General features: G+C 49.4%; 1 protein-coding gene across 5 annotated transcripts in view; it reads right to left on the bottom strand.

The window, feature by feature from the left end:
• Positions 1-20,332, bottom strand: part of SLC45A4 (solute carrier family 45 member 4) — a 111,759-nt gene that overhangs the window by 9,005 nt on the left and 82,422 nt on the right. For all 5 annotated transcript variants that reach the window (XM_083450543.1, XM_083450542.1, XM_083450546.1 and 2 more), the window contains 5 exons: positions 7,783-7,971; positions 4,440-4,619; positions 2,307-3,382; positions 538-637; positions 111-322 (listed from right to left, as the gene is read on the bottom strand). In XM_083450543.1, coding sequence (XP_083306669.1) covers positions 111-322; positions 538-637; positions 2,307-3,382; positions 4,440-4,619; positions 7,783-7,971 — 1,757 coding nt within the window. The remainder of the gene's footprint in view (positions 1-110; positions 323-537; positions 638-2,306; positions 3,383-4,439; positions 4,620-7,782; positions 7,972-20,332) is intronic.

The raw sequence follows: 20,332 nt of genomic DNA, 5'->3' as shown, positions 1-20,332 counted from the left end.
AGGCTGCAGTAGACAGTGGCTGGGCTGGATGGATCTGGGGTCTGACTTCATCCATCCATGTGGTTCTTGCCCAACTCACGTCCCCCAACGCCCGGCCCACGGCCACCTACCTGCTTGATGTCGTGATACTGCCCTAGAAGGGCGTAGGGGCAGTAGGATATACTCATGGAAACGATGCCCATGGAGCTGATCATGATCATGGCGACGTACACATTGGGGAACATGGCCATCACTGCCGTGCCAATGGAGAAGCCCAGAGTGCCCAGGATGTAGATCACTCGGATGCTGAGGTCATAGTTGTCCAAGTATTTCTGTAGCAAGGCTGCAGAAAGGGGGCCAAGCATGTTGCCGTTAGAGAAAAGCGCCCCGCGCTCCGGGTGCAATTAGCCGCCCAACTCTCCCTCATTAAAGCACTTCATGGCCAGGGCTAATTTCCCCCGCTCAGTCCCCTTCCTCGATTCTCTTATCTGTCAGCCACACACGGCTTCGCTGGTCTGGGGTGCAGAGACTTTCAGCTGCCGGCGCAGAACCTCTTACCTGAACACACAGCTGCAGTAGCGGCATAGATGACCAAACCCCAACAGCCCATCTGAACGCCGGCATTGTAGGCATGCAGTTCGGTGGAATTCGAAGGGGCCTGCAGTGAAGCAATAGAGCAGGGGTCAGCAAACCTTTTCAGCAGGGGGCCAGCCCACTGGCCCTCAGACCTTGTGGGGGGCTGGACTATATATTTTTTGGGGGGGAATGAACAAATTCATATGCCCCACAAATAACCCAGAGATGCATTTTAAATCAAAGGACACATTCTACTCATGTAAAAACACGCTGATTCCCGGACCGTCCGCAGGCCGATTTAGAAGGCGATTGGGCCGGATATGGCCCCCAGGCTTTAGTTTGCCTACCCATGCTTTAGAGATTTAAGCAAAGGCCACACTATGAACAAGAGCATGGAAGTGTCAATGTTTGCACCTCTCTGCCTAGCCAAAGATTGATTGATTTTATTAAATTTGCATACAGCCCTTCATCCGGATATCTCAGGGCGGCTCAGAACATAAAAACATTAAACAGATAATAAAAACGAGAAAGAAAGAAATACCCCTCCCCAATATATTTGAAAGGACACTATTTAAAAGAATATTAATCTGCCAAAGGCCTGGTCGAAGAGGAACATTTTCTCATGGTCCCTAAAAATCTAATGAAGGTGCCAGGCGAGTCTCCCTGGGGAGAGCATTCCACAAACGGGGAGCCACAGCAGAAAAGGTCTACTCTCGTGTCGCTGGCCTCTGAACCTCTTGTGGAAGAGGCACACAAAGAAGGGCCTCAGAAGATAATTGCAGGGTCCAGGCTGGTTCCTATAGGGAGAGGCGGTCCTTGAGGAATTCTGGTCCTGAAGCACTTAAGGCTTTACGGGTCAAAACCAGAACTTTGAATTGGGCCTGGACACTAATTGGCAGCCAGTGCAATTGGGCCAGGATTTACACTTTCGCTTATTCATCTGGCTTATTTTCAACCCATGTTTCAAAGAAAGATTCTCGAGAAACTCAGAACGATAAAAGGAGTGAAACCGAAACCAAATCGGCCATAAAGCAATATAGTTTTAGGCCACAAAGAACCAAACTTCAAACGTCCTTGCCCGCCAGATTCCAAGGCAAATGGTGATGAAATAAACCTGGGACCCTGACAAACCTGGGAAATTTCTTTGCAGCACCCTCTGCTTGGGCTCAGCTAATTTGCAGAGCGATGCTAGTTCTGGGCACCACAGTTCAAGAAGGACACTGACAAACTGGAACGTGTCCAGAGGAGGGCAACCAAAATGGTCCAAGGCCTGGAAACGATGCCTTATGAGGAACGGCTAAGGGGGCTGGGCATGTTTAGCCTGGAGAAGAGGAGGTTAAGGGGTGATATGATAGCCATGTTCAAATATATAAAAGGATGTCACCTAGAGGAGGGAGAAAGGTTGTTTTCTGCTGCTCCAGAGAAGCGGACACGGAGCAATGGATCCAAACTACAAGAAAGAAGATTCCACCTAAACATTAGGAAGAACTTCCTGACAGTAAGAGCTGTTCGACAGTGGAATTTGCTGCCAAGGAGTGTGGTGGAGTCTCCTTCTTTGGAGGTCTTTAAGCAGAGGCTTGACAACCATCTGTCAGGAGTGCTCTGATGGTGTTTCCTGCTTGGCAGGGGGTTGGACTCAATGGCCCTTGTGGTCTCTTCCAACTCTAGGATTCTATGATTCTAAATATCTATGGAGCGGAGGAGTGACTCTGTAAGCAGAACACGTGGCAGAGGCCAGCTTTGCGACTCACCTTGGGGTCGCCGTTGAAAATGACCTGCCCCATGAAGTCGGTGTAGAACACGGCTTCGGCGATGATGGAGAACCAGGTCAAGAGGTGGCAGACGCAGAGGCGCAGGAGCTCCTGGGGCATCTTCAGCATGGACAGCCACAGGAGCCGGACAGTCGTTTCGGTCTCGCCTTCCTCGCTCTCGGTGTCGCCGCTGGAGTTGGTGGCTCCGCTCTGGTTCCTGTGCCGGCACCTCTGCCGCTGCCTCTTCTGCATGTCGTAGATGTCGTTCATGCTCCGCGAGGACTTGATCAGCACGATGGCGTTGGCCCGCCGGAAGCGGTAGCGGTGGGAGCCGATCTTGCCGTAGTAGGAGAAGGTGTGGGAAGGCTGGCGGTAGAACATGTGCTTGCGCCTGCGCATGGAGTTGGAGGTGCTCGACTGCTTCATGCCGATCCTCGCGTGCCCGTTCAGGAGGTCTTTGGGTAGGGAGCCGTTGCTGTTCGGGGCTTTGGCTTCGTTCAAGTGATTATCAAGCAACATGTCCTCCTCCTTCTCGTTCTCCCTGAGGAAAGCAGACAGCCGGTTGAATTTGGACTTCATGTACTCCTGGCTGGCGCTGTGCGGGGTGTTGGGGTAGGAGGAGTCCTGGAAGATGGAAGGCTCGATTTCGTGGAGGAAAAGCAGCTCCGATTCCATCTCCAAGGTGGCGTCCGGCATGTGCAGGACAGAGTCGCTCTTGCTGCGGACAATGTCCACGTCCAGGAAGTCCATGTTGAGGTCCTGCTCAGACTGCACCTCGTCCCGGTACATGGAGCTCCTGTAATGGTCCTCCTCGCTGATGACGTTCAGGCGGCTCAGGGGAGGGAGGCTGCCGCTCAGCTTGACGCTCGAAAGGGTGTCGGCCTCGTCGTCGATCCGGTCCTGCTGGGGGTTGTATTGCTCCTCCTCAATGCTGCAAAGGTGGAGGACGACGGAGACGGAGAAGATGATGGCGGCAAAGAAGAAGAGGACTTGCTCCTGGGAGACGAAGATGACCCCAAAGAACGTCTGCATCCAGTCGAGGCCTCCCAGCATGTAGCCAATGGCCCCTCCGAGACCTAAGGAAGGAGAGAAGGGCCAAAAGTTATGCGCTGGCGGCTTTGTGAAAAGGCTGGGAACCACCCAAGTGGGCGAGGCAGCAGTGCCTCCTATCTGGCTGCTACATAAAAGAGGACTCTAGGGTTGTGCGCCCATCTCACTTAAGAGGCCTGGGGCCACTGCTATCCGGAGACACTTCCGGGTCACGTGGCCAGCGTGACAAGCTGCATCTGGCAAGCCAGCGCAGCACACGGAAACGCCGTTTACCTTCCCGCTAGTAAGCGGTCTCTATTTATCTACTTGCACCCGAAAGTGCTTTCGAACTGCTAGGTTGGCAGACGCTGGGACCGAACAACGGGAGCGCACCCCGCCGCGGGGATTCGAACCGCCGACGTTTCGATCGGCAAGCCCTAGGCGCTGAGGCTTTAACCCACAGCGCCACCCGCGTCCCCAGCTCCATAAATATGATGTAGTTAATTTGTTTAGTTCAGCTGAGAACTGCAGCTTGCCGAACAGACAGACCTTGCTTCTGGCACAGCTGCGGACAAATGAATGGAGACGAAAGCAGTCATTTCAGCGATCAAGGCAAGCCAGGGTTTCAGGTTGACCATGGTTTGGAAACCAAAGTGTGGTTTGAACTTCCAACCATACAGGAGCATTTTTCTCTCAAGTTTCCTTCAAACCAAAGCTTCTTTGCTCTGCTTTGCTGGCTGATCAACTCCCCCCAAAGAACTCTGGTGACAGTTGACTTTCCTTAACCATGGTTTGGTGTCATCTCAACTGAGCCACCTTGGGAAACAGAGTACAATCTTAAAAGGGAAGCGGTGTTGGAAGTTTAAGTATGCTCTTCTATGGAATAAATTGAAATAAAATTATTTAAGGAACGTAGGAAGTCGCCTTATACAGAGTCAGACCCACAGCCTTATACAGTCTGTCTAGCACTGTACTGTCCCACACTGACTGGCAGGAGCTTTTTGGAGTTCCAGGCAGGAGACATTCCCAAGCCCTACCCAGAGATGCCTGGGACAGAAGCTGGGGCAGGTTTCTTTACAGAAAAGAACAGACAGAATCACATACCAGCTGAGAAGGCGTGGATGTTGAGCGCCATGTCCTGTTCCTCGCTGTCCACCACGTCCAGCAGATAGGCCCGGATCGGCCCCTCCGTCGCATCAGCGCAAAAATCCAAGACCACCACCCCCAGCACAGTGAGAACGATGCCGATGGGCTGCTTGTCTGGGACATCTCCAATGGCCAGGCCTGGCAGGAAAGAAGAGCAAAGAAAACAAGGAGGGCGTTTTCTCTCTCTCCCTTTTTCTTTACCTCGTAAAGAACCGACCCAAGAACAAAATAACAGTCCTTTTTATTATCAAAGAAACAAACGGATCTCCTTAACGGATCGGCTGCCAAGACGAACCGCTGGAATTATCCCTTGGCCGCTCTGGCTGGGCATTTCAACCCTGTGGCATGGGTTAGACCAGGGCTGGTTTGAGGGCTTGTTTTGCCTCGGCCCAGTATATCTGAAAATGCGTCTCCACCCCCATCGTTCTGCCCAGACACTGAGGTCCAGTGCCAAGGGCCTTCTGGCAGTTACCTCACTGAGAGAAGCCAAGTTACAGAGAACCAGGCAGAGGGCCTTCTCGGTAGTGGCACCCACCCATAGCTGACAACTTTTCCCTTTTCTTGCGAAGAATCCTATTCGGAATAAGGGAATTTCCCTTTAAAAAAGGGAACCGTTGACACCTATGCACCCACCCTGTGGAACGCCCTCCCACCAGATGTCAAGGAAAACAACTACCACCAGACATTTAGAAGGCATCTTAAGTCAGCCCTGTTTAGGGAAGCTTTTAATGTTTGATGCATTACTGTATTTTAATATTTTGTTGGAAGCTGCCCAGAGTGACTCGGGAAGCCCAGCCAGATGGGCGGGATATAAATAATAAATTATTATTATTATTATTAGGATTGACACAATGTGTTTCTGATGAGTACAATTTTATTTTGCCTAGGGAGCTCTCGGTTACCTGCTTCTTCCCTTGTCTGACAAAAGTTGGCCGAGAAGGTCAGCCCAGGTTAAGGTGGTGTTATTTTATTACGCAACTTGTGGGAGGTGGGGGGAAAAATACAACCCCAAACAGAAAAAGGAGGAAGTAATGAAATGTGCTTGGCTACAGCCGCACCACAGAGTGAGGAATGTACTCTTTTAAAAAAACCCAGAGCTGCCAAGATTTGAAGCATTTGCTGGGGGGGGGCGAGGGGGGCTTTTAAAATACACGTGTCGCTTGTCCTCAATTGCAGGCAAAACCCGAATGTTCTAGTGGGGCAGATCGAGTGTTCATGGGCTGAACCACCTCAGAGAGATCAGAGCTTGCAGGCTTTCTAAGTTCAGAGCGGGAGGAAGTGCTTCCAGTCAAGCAGGGGAGAGAGGCTGTGAGCTCTGCATTCAGAAGCTGCAAGGTGGAATACCTGACATCTCCGGGCAGGGCGGGGAAAGACCCTAGATCAGTGCAGAGAGAGAGACAGCCTTTCCCTGCAGAGAACAGCTTCGTAAGTTCCAACACACTCCTTTTCCATAAGCTTTGGGAGCCTATTTTACAAAGTGTGAACAGTTGATGCTGCTCCCGTCCTTGGGATGAGAGAATGGCACAGAAGCTGGGGAAACTAATTGTTTTCCATTTTTTTTATTGTTGTTGTTGTTTAGTCGTTTAGTCGTGTCTGACTCTTCATGACCCCATAGATCAAAGCACGCCAGGCCCTTCTGTCTTCCACTGCCTCCCGCAGTTTGGTCAAACTCATGCTGGTAGCTTCGAAAACACTGTCCCACCACCTCGTCCTCTGCCGTCCCCTTCTCCTTGTGCCCTCCATCTTTCCCAACATCAGTGTCTTTTCCTTGGAGTCTTTTCTTCTCCTGAGGTGGCCAAAGTATTGGAGCCTCAGCTTCACGATCTGTTCTTCCAGTGAGCACTCAGGGCTGATTTCCTTAAGAATGGATGCATTTGATCTTCTTGCAGTCCATGGGACTCTCAAGAGTCTCCTCCAGCACCAGAATTCAAAAGCATCAATTCTTCGGCGATCAGCCTTCTTTATATTCTGCTTTTCCTCGAAGGAGCTCCAGTACAGGGTTTTCCACCTCCCCCTTTTATCCTCACAACAAGCTGGGGTGTGTGTACTGTTTTGTTTAGTTATTGTTTCTATTGTGTTATTTGTGTTTTTATCTTGCATTATTATCCTGCGAACCACCCTGAGATCTACAAATGACGGGTGGTATACTACTACTACTAATTTAGGCTTAGAGTGTGTGACTGGCTCAAGCGCAGCCAGTGAGCTTCATGGCTGAATGGGGATTTGAGAAGATCAAACATGTCCATTCTGAAGGAAATCAGCCCTGAGTGCTCACTGGAAGGACAGATCGTGAAGCTGAGGCTCCAATACTTTGGCCACCTCATGAGAAGAGAAGACTCCCTGGAAAAGACCCTGAAGTTGGGAAAGATGGAGGGCACAAGGAGAAGGGGACGACAGAGGATGAGATGGTTGGAAAGTGTTCTCGAAGCTACCAGCATGAGTCTGACCAAACTGCGGGAGGCAGTGGAAGACAGGAGGGCCTGGTGTGCTCTGGTCCATGGGGTCACGAAGAGTCGGACACGGCTAAACGACTAAACAACAACAACTCTCAGGTCCTAGCCCTGCGCTCTTAACCACTGCACCACCTTGGCTAATACCCAGCAAATGCGAAGAGTCGCCAACGGAGTTCGCCTCAGTCTGAATCCCCAAAGAAGGTAAATTCCCAGCTTCTATTGTTTCCCCAGAGTGTTGCTCTAACAGCAATGACGGGGATGAAGGAAAGAGTTATTCTTCCCCCTTTTAGTCTTTTGATAAACAATTTTTAGATCTTGCCGTGTTCTCCCCCCTCTCTCCCCCCCCTCAGCCTAAGAACAGAACAAGAAAAAGCGAAACGATCTTTTTGTCCTTCTTCCCCCCCCCCCTTTTCAAATAATGCTGGAAACAGGATATGTTTGCCAGATATGCATTAAAGGGAAATCAGAGCACAACAGGAAACATTTCCCTGTGAACAGGTTCCTACAGTTTTCCCATGCCAAGAGCTGCAGTCGTTTCAGACCTGCTAGGATTTTGCCACCGCAAGCCATCACGATAAGCCTGGCAGTTGCTTTTGATGAGAAGAAACAGAGGCAAAGGCACTGACATTAACAAGCCTGAGTAAGTAGGACTAATGCTGGATACCACCCAAGCAAATTAAGACAACTTTACTTTCTGCAGCTTGTTCCAGTCACAGAATTCAGGTGCATGGTAGCAAAATCCCACAGCGTCTCCGCAATTAATGCTTTTTTAGCTGGCTGCGGAGTGCGGTCCTTTGCTGCTTGTTTGAACAGACAGCACAGTGACGCAAGAATATCCCCTGATTTACCTATAATGGAGCCGTTCAGGAAAAGGGCAACTCCAAAGAGGACACCAATGCAGAGGGCAAGGATAAAAGGCCGCCGGCGGCCCCAGCTGAGAGTACAGCGGTCACTAGCTGAACCTATTAGAGGAGTGAAGATCAAGCCCAGGATTGGGCTGAGGAACCAAGTGAGGCTGTAGTACTGTTCAGGAAGACCTAAAAGACAGAGAATTCAAGAGGGTTATTGGTTACATTTTGGAAAGCAAACATCTTCAACTCAACACAGGACCCCCAGGCTAGCCAATGCTGTTGTAGGTTTAAGAAATGCAGTCAACCAAGCCAACACTGGCCTGGTTCAGATGCAAGGTTTCCTGTTACAAGATTATGGCTGAATGACCCTTGGGCTTGCACTCTCCTTTTGGGTCCACGAGAAGGAGATGAGAAGCACCCGCTTCTGCTTTTAAGCAAACCACAGTTCCCCGTTGCATCCAGCCTCAGGGAACTGCAGTTTGTAAGTAGTGAACAAGCCAGGATATGAAACCATAGTTTACGTCTTGCTTGTTTTCACTGACTAAAGCCCGCCCATGACCCCACTTGGAAATAAGGATGTAAACGTACGGACCGAATGTGGAAATCCGTGCTAAATAAATATAACTAAACTTTAGTGGAACAAGGGAATGCAGCAGCTAAGGATGGGGAACATTTTGAGAGAAATAATCTTTGAGGGATCAGGAGTTCTAAGAGGTTAACAGCATTGTGGTGCCGCTTGTGTGAGCGTCGCCAATGCAGAGTTAGAATCATAAAATTTCAGTTATTTAATCATTTTTTCGATACAAATAACAACCGCAAAAGACACTACAACAAAAACCATAATAACAATAACACAATTTGACAATTCGGATTCAAATACACTGATATACCTATGACTGCGCCCTTTTAACAATATTTTCCCACGTCTCTCTCCTCCCCCCACTTTCCCCCACTATCCACCTTATCGCGTAAATAGTCATTCCAGATTTCTTAATATTTATCCATTCTTAATTTGCATCGACATGCAATTCGTTCATATGCCGCTAATCTGTCCATATTATCAATCCATGTGCTCAATGGCATCTTTCTGCGGCTCTTCCAATTCATCAAAACAAGTTTTTTTGCTTCTAATATAGCGTGGTACATCCATTTTTTTTGACCCCTTGAAATCTCCCATGTATCCGGAATATAATTTAGAATTCAATTCAATTCCCCTAAATAACGTTTTTTTATTACTCTTACTATAAATAGTTCACCCAGTGTTGATAAATCTTCTCCCTAAAGAGGCAGAGCGCCAGTAGAGCATTTGCCTTGCAGGTAGAAGCTTCCAGGTTAAACCCCCAGTTTCTGCAGGTAGGCCTGGGAACAGACTCCTGCATGAAACCCCAGAAAAATGGCTGCCACTCAGTGTAGAGTGGAGCTAGATGGACCAAGGGTAAGGCCCCATCCTATGTTTCTATGGATGTGGGGTAGTGGGTTTTCCACCTGCTTGCCTCCACTCACACTCCCCTTGCATATTTGCAAATACAGCATATCTTAAAGGTAAAGGGACCCCTGACCATTAGGTCCAGTTGTGGCTGACTCTAGGGTTGCGGCGCTCATCTCGCTTTATTGGCCAAGGGAGCCAGCGTACAGCTTCCGGGTCATGTGGCCAGCATGACTAAGCCACTTCTGGCAAACCAGAGCAGCGCACAGAATCACTGTTTACTTTCCTGCCGGAGTGGTACCTATCTATCTACTTGCACTTTGACGTGCTTTCGAACTGCTAGGTTGGCAGGAGCAGGGACCAAGCAACGGGAGCTCATCCTGTCGCGGGGATTCGAACAGCCAACCTTCTGATCGGCGAGTCCTAGGCTTTGTGGTTTAACCCACAGCGCCACCCGCATGCTTTAACCCTCTGCCAAAGAAAGCCGAAACCTGAGCGGAACAGCCCCCTGTTAATTTTTCACTATTCCATTAAGTAGGGAGAGAGCAACAAGACGGTGGATTCCTCCGCCGTTTATGAAGCCCAACGAATAGACATTTATATGCTGGGTTTGCTGTTTTACTGGCTGTGAAATGCCAGATTTGGAGTATCTGGGAAAAGATAACACTGTATATTGAAGAGATTATTTAGTACGTGTAATGCTAACTTGGAGCCTGTAGATGGTGCCAGTGTCAGAAAAACGTGACAGAAGAGGCTGCTTTAAAAAAGGATTCCCCACCAAAATATACAACCATGTTTTTATTCGCCACTTCAAATAATCATCTGAGAGGCCCCAATTAGCAACTGGGCAACCAAGGCCAATCTTTAAAACCCCACTGCGGTAAAAAACATCCGCCTCCCAAAGACACATGGCCAGGCTGTGCCTAGGATTTGACCTTGCAAACACGATCAACATGCATTTAAGGTTACTACTCTGTATTTGCCATCGGGATTACGCAATCTGTGTTCTGAGAAGCTGATGCGGCTGTTTAGGCGAGACTAAAAGGGCTGTTATTTAAAGCACGGACAGATCTTAATCTTCCTGCAGACTTGCTTTGTGAGGTTATATGCCGGGCTTTCCAGAAACCCCTGTAGCGTTTGAACAGAAAACATTTAACATGCATCTAAGGTTACCTTTAAAACAATCCAATTAATGTTCAACCTAAATATAAGGAGTGGAAACTTGTTTTTAGAAGATGTAGCTGAGATTCTGACGCCGAAAGCCAAGGCCAAGCAAAACAAGGTGGCGGCATTTAGGTTTATTTAACTCGTGAAATTTGTATCTCGCTTTTGCAAGCTGCAAATTCCTACATGGTAGTGTGAGCTTCTGGCTCAATAATAATCATAATCCCAAGATTAATTTTAATTTGCATTTACAACCTCAGAGGATAGAAACAAGACAAGGGGCAACGAGGGATGGATTAAAAAGAAGAAGAAGATATATTTTGGGTGTGCTGCTTTATGCCAACAGCAATTTCACCAGCTATGCTGTTTGCTGACTGGAAAACCTCTCCTTTAAACAGGCTTGTTGACGTCTGCATTCCTAAATTGGTACAGCCTGTTTTAATAAGCCTGTCAAAACTGTAGCTGGCAGAAGGAAAGAAAGGACAAACCTGACTAGTACACAATATTTTTTTAAGGTTGATGGACGTTCGCTGTGTGGCGTATAAACAAGGGAAAGGCACCCACCTGCAGAAACCCGTCCGACGCTTTCACCGAAAGACTTATTATGGCTGCAATTGTGCAACACAGCAGAGAATTTAGAAGTGTATGCATGGGTCTGAGTATCATGTATAGGGAGACCGGTTGCCCGCCAGGTGTTTGCTAAACTACACCTCCCATCAACCCTGACGACTGGCCGTCATAACTGGAGCCGATGGGAGTTGTAGTTCAGCAGCACCCGGAAAGTCAAAGGTTCCCTGTACCTGCTGAGCACTGTGGGTTTCTGTTTAAAAAGAAGAGCAAGATTCTAGATGCCACCAGAGTGAAAGCTCACAGGTGTATGGAAAGCAATGAGACTCGTCTGTTGTCTTTGAGGCAGCGGTTATGAGAGAGGCGGCAATCCCAGTTTGCCCATTTCATGGGCTCCCACAGGTACTGCATTCTCTCTCCCAACACCCCACCCCTCAAGAAGTCCAACACACCTTTCCACAATCTAGAAACCACCCATTTCATCTCGGTTTCCAGTTCACTCTTTTCTTTCCACCACCCTAAAGGTACCCCTGACCATTAGGTCCAGTTGCGGATGACTCTGGGGTTGCGCGCTCATCTCGCTCTATAGGCCGAGGGAGCCGGCGTTTGTCCGCAGACAGCTTCCGGGTCATGTGGCCAGCATGACTAAGCCGCTTCTGGCGAACCAGAGCAGCGCACGGAAATGCCGTTTACCTTCCCGCAGGAGCGGTACCTATTTATCTACTTGCACTTTGACGTGCTTTCGAACTGCTAGGTGGGCAAGAGCTGGGACCAAATAACGGGAGCTCACCCGTTATCGGGGATTCAAACCGCCAACCTTCGGATCGGCAAGCCCTAGGCTCTGTGGTTTAGACCACAGCGCCACCCGCGTCCCTTCCACCACTCTAGGCTCAGTTTAAAACAAACAATTCTTCCCAAACTCAAAACTGGATACACATTGCCTGCTTTGTTTAATTCATTCTAGTTGCAGAATCCCAAAGTGAACACAGAAACAGTTCTGGCTCCCCTATAGCTTTAGTATCAACACTGAAGACAACATTAACTATACTATCAAAAACAGGCAAGTTTGTACAGAGGTTTCCCACACTTCTGATAGACGAGGCACATCCTTTATCAAAGCTGGAGCATGGTTTCTTTCTACCCCCCAAAACAGTGCAAGATTAAGGACTCAATCAACTGTGCTCCTTTCTGCAAGAGCTAAGGAAGTCCCTTGACTGGAGCAGGGACTCCTACAGAGATGCAACAGGCAGCTTCCTCTGAGGGAGGGCACTGCTGCTGCACCCCTGTACGGGAGTGACCAAGTGATCTAACTGCATCTGATGCAGAGAGCTATGGCAGACTTCCTTGCTGCCAGCAGGGGCTGAATAGAAAATGAGTGGCGCATGGCTAAGGACATTAATTCGGCGGATGCTGATACCATGTCCCTGGGGGGACGGGACAGGTGTGCTCTAGCCACTAAGCAGCCTTCTATTAATTCAGCACAACCTATTAGGGGGCTGTTTAGGAATTAATGCTGGTGGCACCCCACAAGACCAGCTGAGTGCAATACATCTGGGCTAGGGGCAAGGAACTCCTTTATGGGGATGCATTTCCAAGTCTAAATCCAGGAAAGGCATGCAATGCGCCAGAGACAAAATACAAGCGTAACAAACCCGTAGGCAGTGAAAACAAAACCGATTTGGGGAGCCTTTTTAGTACATCGTAAGCACAACTCAGATCTCAGTCAAGCAGCACAGCAAAAAGAAAGGGGGGGGGGGGAGAGGAGGAGGATTTCAGGAGCTAAGCATTGTGAAAACGCTGCTTGTTTCTGACCCTATCGCCTCATCTGACATGGAACAAAACACAGCCAGGAATTTGGATCCAGGTACAGCAGCATAAAGGAGGGCTCTGTCTCTGAATTCGCCATCGACAACTAAGAGAAAGGGACTCAGCGCACCCTTAGCTTGTAGAGCGGCTCTTAATCTGATCCGAGCTGATCAAGCACAAAATTAAAACCCACTCTAAACGTTCTTTCAGCTGCCGAGAGGAATATGCTCTTGTTTTCGAGACCGAGCGCCGCAGGGCTTTGAAGCACCGTAAGCCAAAGGAGGGCTGGGAACACCATGTTTTCCCGTCGCCCACACCGTGTTACTTGCAGTGATTTAAAATCAGGCGTCTTGGCAAGGAGTTACTTGGGCTTGCCATGCCTCTTGGCGCCTTAAACCCGCCTGAAGGCTCGGGGGGTTCCACATGGATCTTCTTAAAGCGCTATCTGGGAACACCCTGGACTTTGGCCGCCCTCAAGAAATGACCACTCTCCCTATTTTGGGGGTAGGAAGGAAAGTACGGTTGACACACTGGAACAGTAAACACAAGTGTCCCATACTGCAACATTCTGTTGCAGATCCCCCTTGTTATATGTACACTAATTGCTTGTGCTTATACAGCAAGAGGTGGGACGCGGGTGGCGCTGTGGGTTAAACTAAAGAGCCTAGGGCTTTCCGATCAGAAGGTCGGTGGTTCGAATCCCCGCGACGGGGTGATCTCCCGTTGCTCGGTCCCTGCTCCTGCCAACCTAGCAGTTCGAAAGCACGTCAAAGTGCAAGTAGATAGATAGGTACCGCTCTGGCGGGAAGGTAAACGGTGTTTCCGTGTGCTGTTCTGGTTCGCCAGAAGCGGCTTAGTCATGCTGGCCACATGACCCAGAAGCTGTATGCCGGCTCCCTTAGTCAATAAAGCGAGATGAGCGCCGCAACCCCAGAGTCGGTCACGACTGGACCTAATGGTCAGGGGTCTCTTTACCTTTTATACAGCAAGAGTATGGGGTGTTAGGGGAGTGGGTAGCACCTATAATGGGGAACATACTGTGCTCCTTCTGGGGTAGTTTGTGCACCTTTGGACCCCACCCTGCACTCACCTCTCACCTGTGGCTCCTAGAAGATGCCAGCATGTGACAGCAGCCACACCCCAGGAACAGCTGTGACTGGCTGGCTAAACCAGGTGAGGGTAGTCACTAGGTCTCATACCCTCTGTGAGTTAGGGATTTCCTTTGCATGCAAAGACTAGCTCCAGCACACTGAGCGGAAGAGACCAATAGTGGGTCCCATGGCCAAGAAAGTGGTTTCTACATGTGCTGTAGAGGGAAGGGAAGGACGGCTGGGAAGGTTGCCTATCTAGGAGGAAGAAAACTCTGATGCTAAACCTCCGCTGCTTCGCGGGACATCTTTAGGAGTAGAAAAGGCTAAGGAGTAAACCCTGCACAGATCTGGAGTGGAGTCCCCAAGACAGCTGGACGGCGCCTTGTACGCAAATCCTGCCGTCAAGCTGGTGCCAAATGTATTTCTCCGCTTTCCTTTGGGCCACAACAGCAAGGCCAAGAGGGGGGTCTTGTCCTCTGGGCAGCCCAAGACCTCCATCCACACTGCCCAGGTTTGCATCCTGAGGAGGTCAGCTTGGCGCAGCTAATGCAGCGGTTTGACTTCACCCCTGGAGGCGCACTCCATTGTCTCTCAAGACAGACGGATGCCAACAAGGCATCAAGAATGGCCCTGTGCCCGCAGAGTGGAGAGGAATCAGCTAGTTTGCAGGGGGGGACCTGCAAATTTTCCCAGAAGTATAAAATAACTTAGGGAGGGGGACTGTAAAATGGGAGCCCACCTAAAACAGCCCCGTGAGGACTGAGCACGCTCAGCGGACATGATGGGAAGCTGGGGAGGGTGGGGTTGGCAAACACACTCCTACTAAAACAACCTACAGGCCCTTGATAGCTCAGTCGGTGGAGCATAAGACTCAATCTCAGGGCTGTGGGCTCCAGCCCCACATTGGGCAAAATATTCCTGCATTGCTAGGGGTTGGAGTAGATAACCCTCAGGGTCCCTTCCCAACAATTCTATGATTCTATAACTGAAAGAACCGCATCCCAGCAGCTCTCTTCTGCCATGCTTATTCCAATGGGATAACTGGAAAAGGGAACGAAATGATTTGGCAGCGCTCATTATCAGGGACTAGCCTGAGTAATGCTTATCTCCCCCCCCCCATTTGTTTCTGTTGACCTCCGGAGCGGGTGGGAATGATACACCTCTCCTGGAAGTTATTGAGGAAGTGCTGCAAAACAGTCTGGGAAAACAGGTCACCCAAAAAGCACCCCTGATAAGCAAAGTTGATTGTAACTTTTTTTTAAAAAAAGAACAACCTGCCTTTTGCACAAAGCTGTGACGTGCCCACACAAATCAATAGAAAACAATTTCGTTTGTTTGCGGCCGCTGCTCCTGCTGAGACTCTGGAAAAATGGCATTTCCCAGCCAGCTACAAACAAACAGGACACGGGCCTACAGTAAATAAGTTTTGTTTGTTCTTCCCCCCTCCAGACACATAGCACACAAAAAAAGCCCCAACGACTGACTGGGCAACAATAGTGGGACCTGAGGAGTTGGCTGTTCACAGGAAATTGCTAGCACGAGTCTCGGTCGCACGGCACATTCAATATTCCTTTCGTGATAAGGTCTGCAGGGACAGGGATCTTGCATGAGAACCATCTTGGATGGAGAAAAAGGACTGCAGAGAGTCCGACTTTTAAGGCCAAAGTTTCCAGCTAGCACAAGGAAGCTTCTTCTCCTGGGTAGCTCAGTTGGTCAGAGCATGGTGCTGATAATGCCCAGGTTGCAGGTTCGATACCCGCATGGGACAGCTGCATATAAACAACAACAACAACAACAACAACTTACTATTTATACCCTGCCCATCTGGCTGGGCTTCCCCAGCCACTCTGGGCAGCTTCCAACAAAATATTAAATTACCGTAATACATCAAACATTAAAAGCTTCCCTAAACAGGGCTGCCTTCAGATGTCTTCTAAAAGTCTGGTAGTTGTTCTCTTTGACATCTGGTGGGACGGCCTTCCACAGGGCGGGTGCCACTACCGAGAAGGCCCTCTGCCTGGTTCCCTGCAACCTCACTTCTCACAGGGGGGAACTGCCAGAAGGCCCTCAGCGCTGGACCTCAGTGTCCGGGCTGAATGATGGGGGTGAAGACGCTCCTTCAGGTATACTGGGTTGAGGCCGTTTAGGGCTTTCAAGGTCAGCACCAACACTTTGAACCAACACTTTGCAGGGTCTCAAGGGGCATGGGGCTACTTGCCCTATTTTCCCACTGCCCCCGTGTGAGCACGTACAAGAGGAACGAACTCTGCACAGGCGCGCAAACTGACACGATGCTCACGAGCAGAGGGGGAGGAAAGGTGGTTTGGCTCCTGTCCACCGAGATCCTAATCAAAGGAAGCGATCTCCTTATCGTCCGACTGCGCCCTCTTCTCGTGGAAAGCTGCTCAGCTCTGGCAAGGGGAGTGTTTCAATTGCACAGGTTAATTGCAGAGTTGGCTCAGGGCGTATCTTTTGTATCTGGAGGGTGACCCAGCAACGGGAACACACCCTGCGTGACCATTCGGGCGAATGACTACTGCTCCAAACAGGCTTGGCAGTGGAAACTGCCACCTGCTGTTCACTTGGGTTTGCATAATGATGCAACGTACGTGAGATTTCTGTATTTTCAGGTTTCAAATTGGCCACATGGAAACAAGGACACCTCCTTATATGCCAGGTGCCTTGGAGACTGCCAACACTGGCCATTTTTTATCTAGTTATCAAAGTTGTGTCCACGGAAGCGGGTTTTTTTTGGGAGTTTTCTGGGAAGGAATGAAGTCTGTGCACCCACTTCCTGAATTACTCACATGCAAGCCTGTACCATTACAGAAGCATAAGTGGTACCTCTAGAATGAGATCCACCCAACCCTTTACTTTTCAGGAGATTGTGGAGAAGCAGCTGGAGTGTGGATGGGGCTCCAATTTTGGAACTACAGGAGGGCAGAAATCAAACTCCCCCAGTTTTGAAATTCTAACAATACAAGCCATGTCCAGAACGCAGCTTGTAGTGAGTTTGGTGTCCAGCAGTCAACTCCCCCTCAAGCAGCTGATTTTGAAGTGCAAGGTTGGAGATCAGGAGCAGGGAGTGGCTCTCTATTGTCAAGAAAAGATTTAAAGGCCTCATTCTTAATGCACTGCTTCCCGTTAGGGTGCATGGGAATAGTAGTTTTTTTTATTGTTTTTTTAAAAAATACCTCCCAGTAGGCAGAAAAAACTAAGGTCCTATCTATAAAGGTAAAGGGACCCCTGACCATTAGATCCAGTCGTGACCGACTCTGGGGTTGCGGCGCTCATCTCGCTTTATTGGCCGAGGGAGCCGGCGTACAGCTTCCGGGTCATGTGGCCAGCATGACTAAGCCACCAGAGCAGTGCACAGAAACGCTGTTTACCTTCCCGCTAGAGTGGTACCTATTTATCTACATGCACTTTGACGTGCTTTCTAACTGCTAGGTTGGCAGGAGCAGGGACCGAGCAACGGGAGCTCACCCTGCCGCGGGGATTCGAACTGCCCACCTTCTGATCAGCAAGTCCTAGACTCTGTAGTTTAACCCACAGCGCCACCCGTGTCCCTGGTCCTATCTATACCATGCATTTAAAAGTCCTGGGAGCTACAGTTCATCCCTCACAAAACTACAATTCTCAGCAGCACAGTTCCTTGATTCTCTGGAAGAAACCCTGTGCCGTTGTTTATCAATAGGGCATATTCAGAGTAAGTTGTGATTCCTGCAATGCCTTTCCAACTCTGCAGATCTATGATTCTCTCAGTGAAGGAACAATTGAAATATTTTATTGGGCAAACAAAAAAAGAGAGAGCCTTAAGTCTTTGGAGCAGGGAGATCTAAGACCAAAACAATGTGCTTTTAAAAGCAGGAAACAAGTATTTCTGCAGAACACAAAGAGGACACTGCCTGCCATTTGCCATTCCCCAAACATTTTATTTGGACAAAGCTGCTCCACGAGATCAGAGCAAGCATGAAATGTCCTCCCCTTTGAAGTAAAGGGCCTAGAATAAATTGAAGCGAGGCTCCCAGTACTGAAGCACCACTGGTTTGCAAGTAATTTATGTACTTGAGCAAGTAGCATCCCTCCTTGGTTAAGCCGTTTTGCCTTTGACCAGATCAAATGCTTGCAGAATTAGTGATGCAACAGAACCAAGAGGAGTCTGATGAGGGAGCAAGTGGCCCCATTGAAAGGGGTCAACAGGCCAGTGGAGGTAATTGAGAGCCCTCTTTCCTGCTGCCAATTATCCCATCTGCTCATTCTTCACTGAATTCTACCCTGTCACTGCGTTCCCTGCCATCCTTCTGTGCTACACTGAGCGAGAGCTAAGTTAGTGTTGTGCTGCTGTATTCATCAAACGTTGTCACGTTTTATTGGCTGTGCAACAAAAAGCCGCCGGGGCAGAACGTACATGCCAAAAAGGCAGCAGAGGAGCAGGGCATACATGTCACCAGCAACACTGCCCAAGAGCGGAATCCGACAGCCGCTTTTCTTTTAAAAAGCAAGTTCCCAGTGATTGTGACTTGCTGGGGGTGGCGGGAAGAAGAATTTGGGTGGCAGCCAGCGGGATGAAACTGAGCAGGCATCTACACCGGGTGGTCACCTCACTTTGTGGCTTGTAGGTGCACAACGGACCACAAACGACAGCTCAGTCAATGGAGCATGAGATTCTTAGTATCAGGGTCGTGGGTCTGAGTCCCATGTAGAGCAGAAGATTCTTGCACTGCAGCGATTTGGAGGAGATGGCCTTTGGGGTCACTTGACAGAAAACAAGTATAAATCTGCTTTAAAAAAAGGAAGGAAGGAAGGAAGGAAGGAAGGAAGGAAGGAAGGAAGGAATAATAATAATAATAATAATAATAATAATAATAATAATAATAATAATTTATTATTTATATCCCGCCCATCTGACTAAGTTTCCCCAGCCACTCTGGGCGGCTCCCAATCGAGTGTTAAAAACAATACAGCATTAAATACTTCCCTAACCAGAGCTGCCTTCAGATGTCTTTTAAAGATAGGATAGCTGCTTATTTCCTTCACGTCTGAAGGGAGGGTGTTCCACAGGGTGGGTGCCACTACCGAGAAGGCCCTCTGTCTGGTTCCCTCTAACCTCACTTCTCGCAATGAGGGAACTGCCAGACGGCCCTCAGCACTGGATCTCAGTGTCCGGGCTGAACGATGGGGGTGGAGACGCTCCTTCAGGTATACAGGACCGAGGCCGTTTAGGGCTTTAAAGGTCAGCACCAGCACTTTGAATTGTGCTTGGAAACGTACTGGGAGCCAATGCAGATCTCTCAGGACCGGTGTTATGTGGTCCTGGCGGCTGCTCCCAGTCCCCAGTCTAGCTGCTGCATTCTGGATTAATTGCAGTTTTTGGGTCACCTTCAAAGGTAGCCCCACGTAGAGCGCGTTGCAGTAGTCCAAGCGGGAGATAACCAGAACATGCACCACTCTGGCAAGACAGTCTGCGGGCAGGTAGGGTCTCAGCCTGCGTACCAGTTGGAGCTGGTAGACAGCTGCCCTGGACACAGAATTAACCTGCACCTCCATGGACAGCTGTGAGTCCAAAATGACTCCTAGGCTGCACCCCTGGTCCTTCAGGGGCACAGTTACCCCAGTTAGGACCAGGGAATCGCCCACACCCGCCCTCTCCCTGTCCCCCCAAAACAGTACTTCTGTCTTGTCAGGATTCAACCTCAATCTGTTAGCCACCATGCACGAAAGAAGGAAGGAAGGAAAGAAGGAAGATAACTCTGTTTCGTTTCAGAGAGGTTCGCCGCAGTACTGCTTTTTGAGTCCACGGAATATGAATTTTGTTGCATGCGAATTACAATCTTAAGAACGCGGTTGCTGTGATCAGGCCAGAGGCCAAACTTAGCCAGCACTCCGTTCTCACAAGTGGCCAATCAAATCAGATGTTCATGTGAAGACCACAAGCAGAACAATGAGTGCAACCGCCCCCTCTCCTCTCTCCGCGATTCCCAACCCCTGGCCTTGCGATAAGCTCGTTGCAATTCACTAAAAAACAAAAAGGCCATGCATTTGAAAGCAGAGACGGATCTGGGCGAGAAAATGTTGGAGGGGATGCCGGCAGGTGTGTGTCAAAGCCCCAACTCCCCCTTTTCCATCTCCAACGCAGATTCCTTGAGACTCTTAGTGAACACCTATAAACCGCCCCCTTCCCCAGCCCCAGCGTACATGCTCACACTTAGAAATTTGCTGACTTTGCAACGGACTGCTGTCAGTCAGCTGGAGTGACAGGTACAGGAGGCAGCTAATAACCACCAGCACCCCATGCACGGAAGGAAATACAGTGGGTACAGTTGAGCCTGCCCCGAAAAAGGACCGAGCCTTTCCCAAATGGTCAGCAAGGCACTTGGAAGATCACACGGACCTTCCCAAATACTCCGCGAGAGATGCCAGCCTGCAAGGGCTCGGGTTTTTCCGCTGCGCTATAATCTTCCCCTCCCCCTCTCTGGAGGGCTGTAATTAA

Source organism: Podarcis tiliguerta (assembly GCF_965153285.1).
Source record: "Podarcis tiliguerta genome assembly, chromosome: 7".
Lineage (NCBI taxonomy): Eukaryota > Metazoa > Chordata > Lepidosauria > Squamata > Lacertidae > Podarcis > Podarcis tiliguerta.
This window is presented reverse-complemented; position numbering and strand designations above follow the sequence as displayed.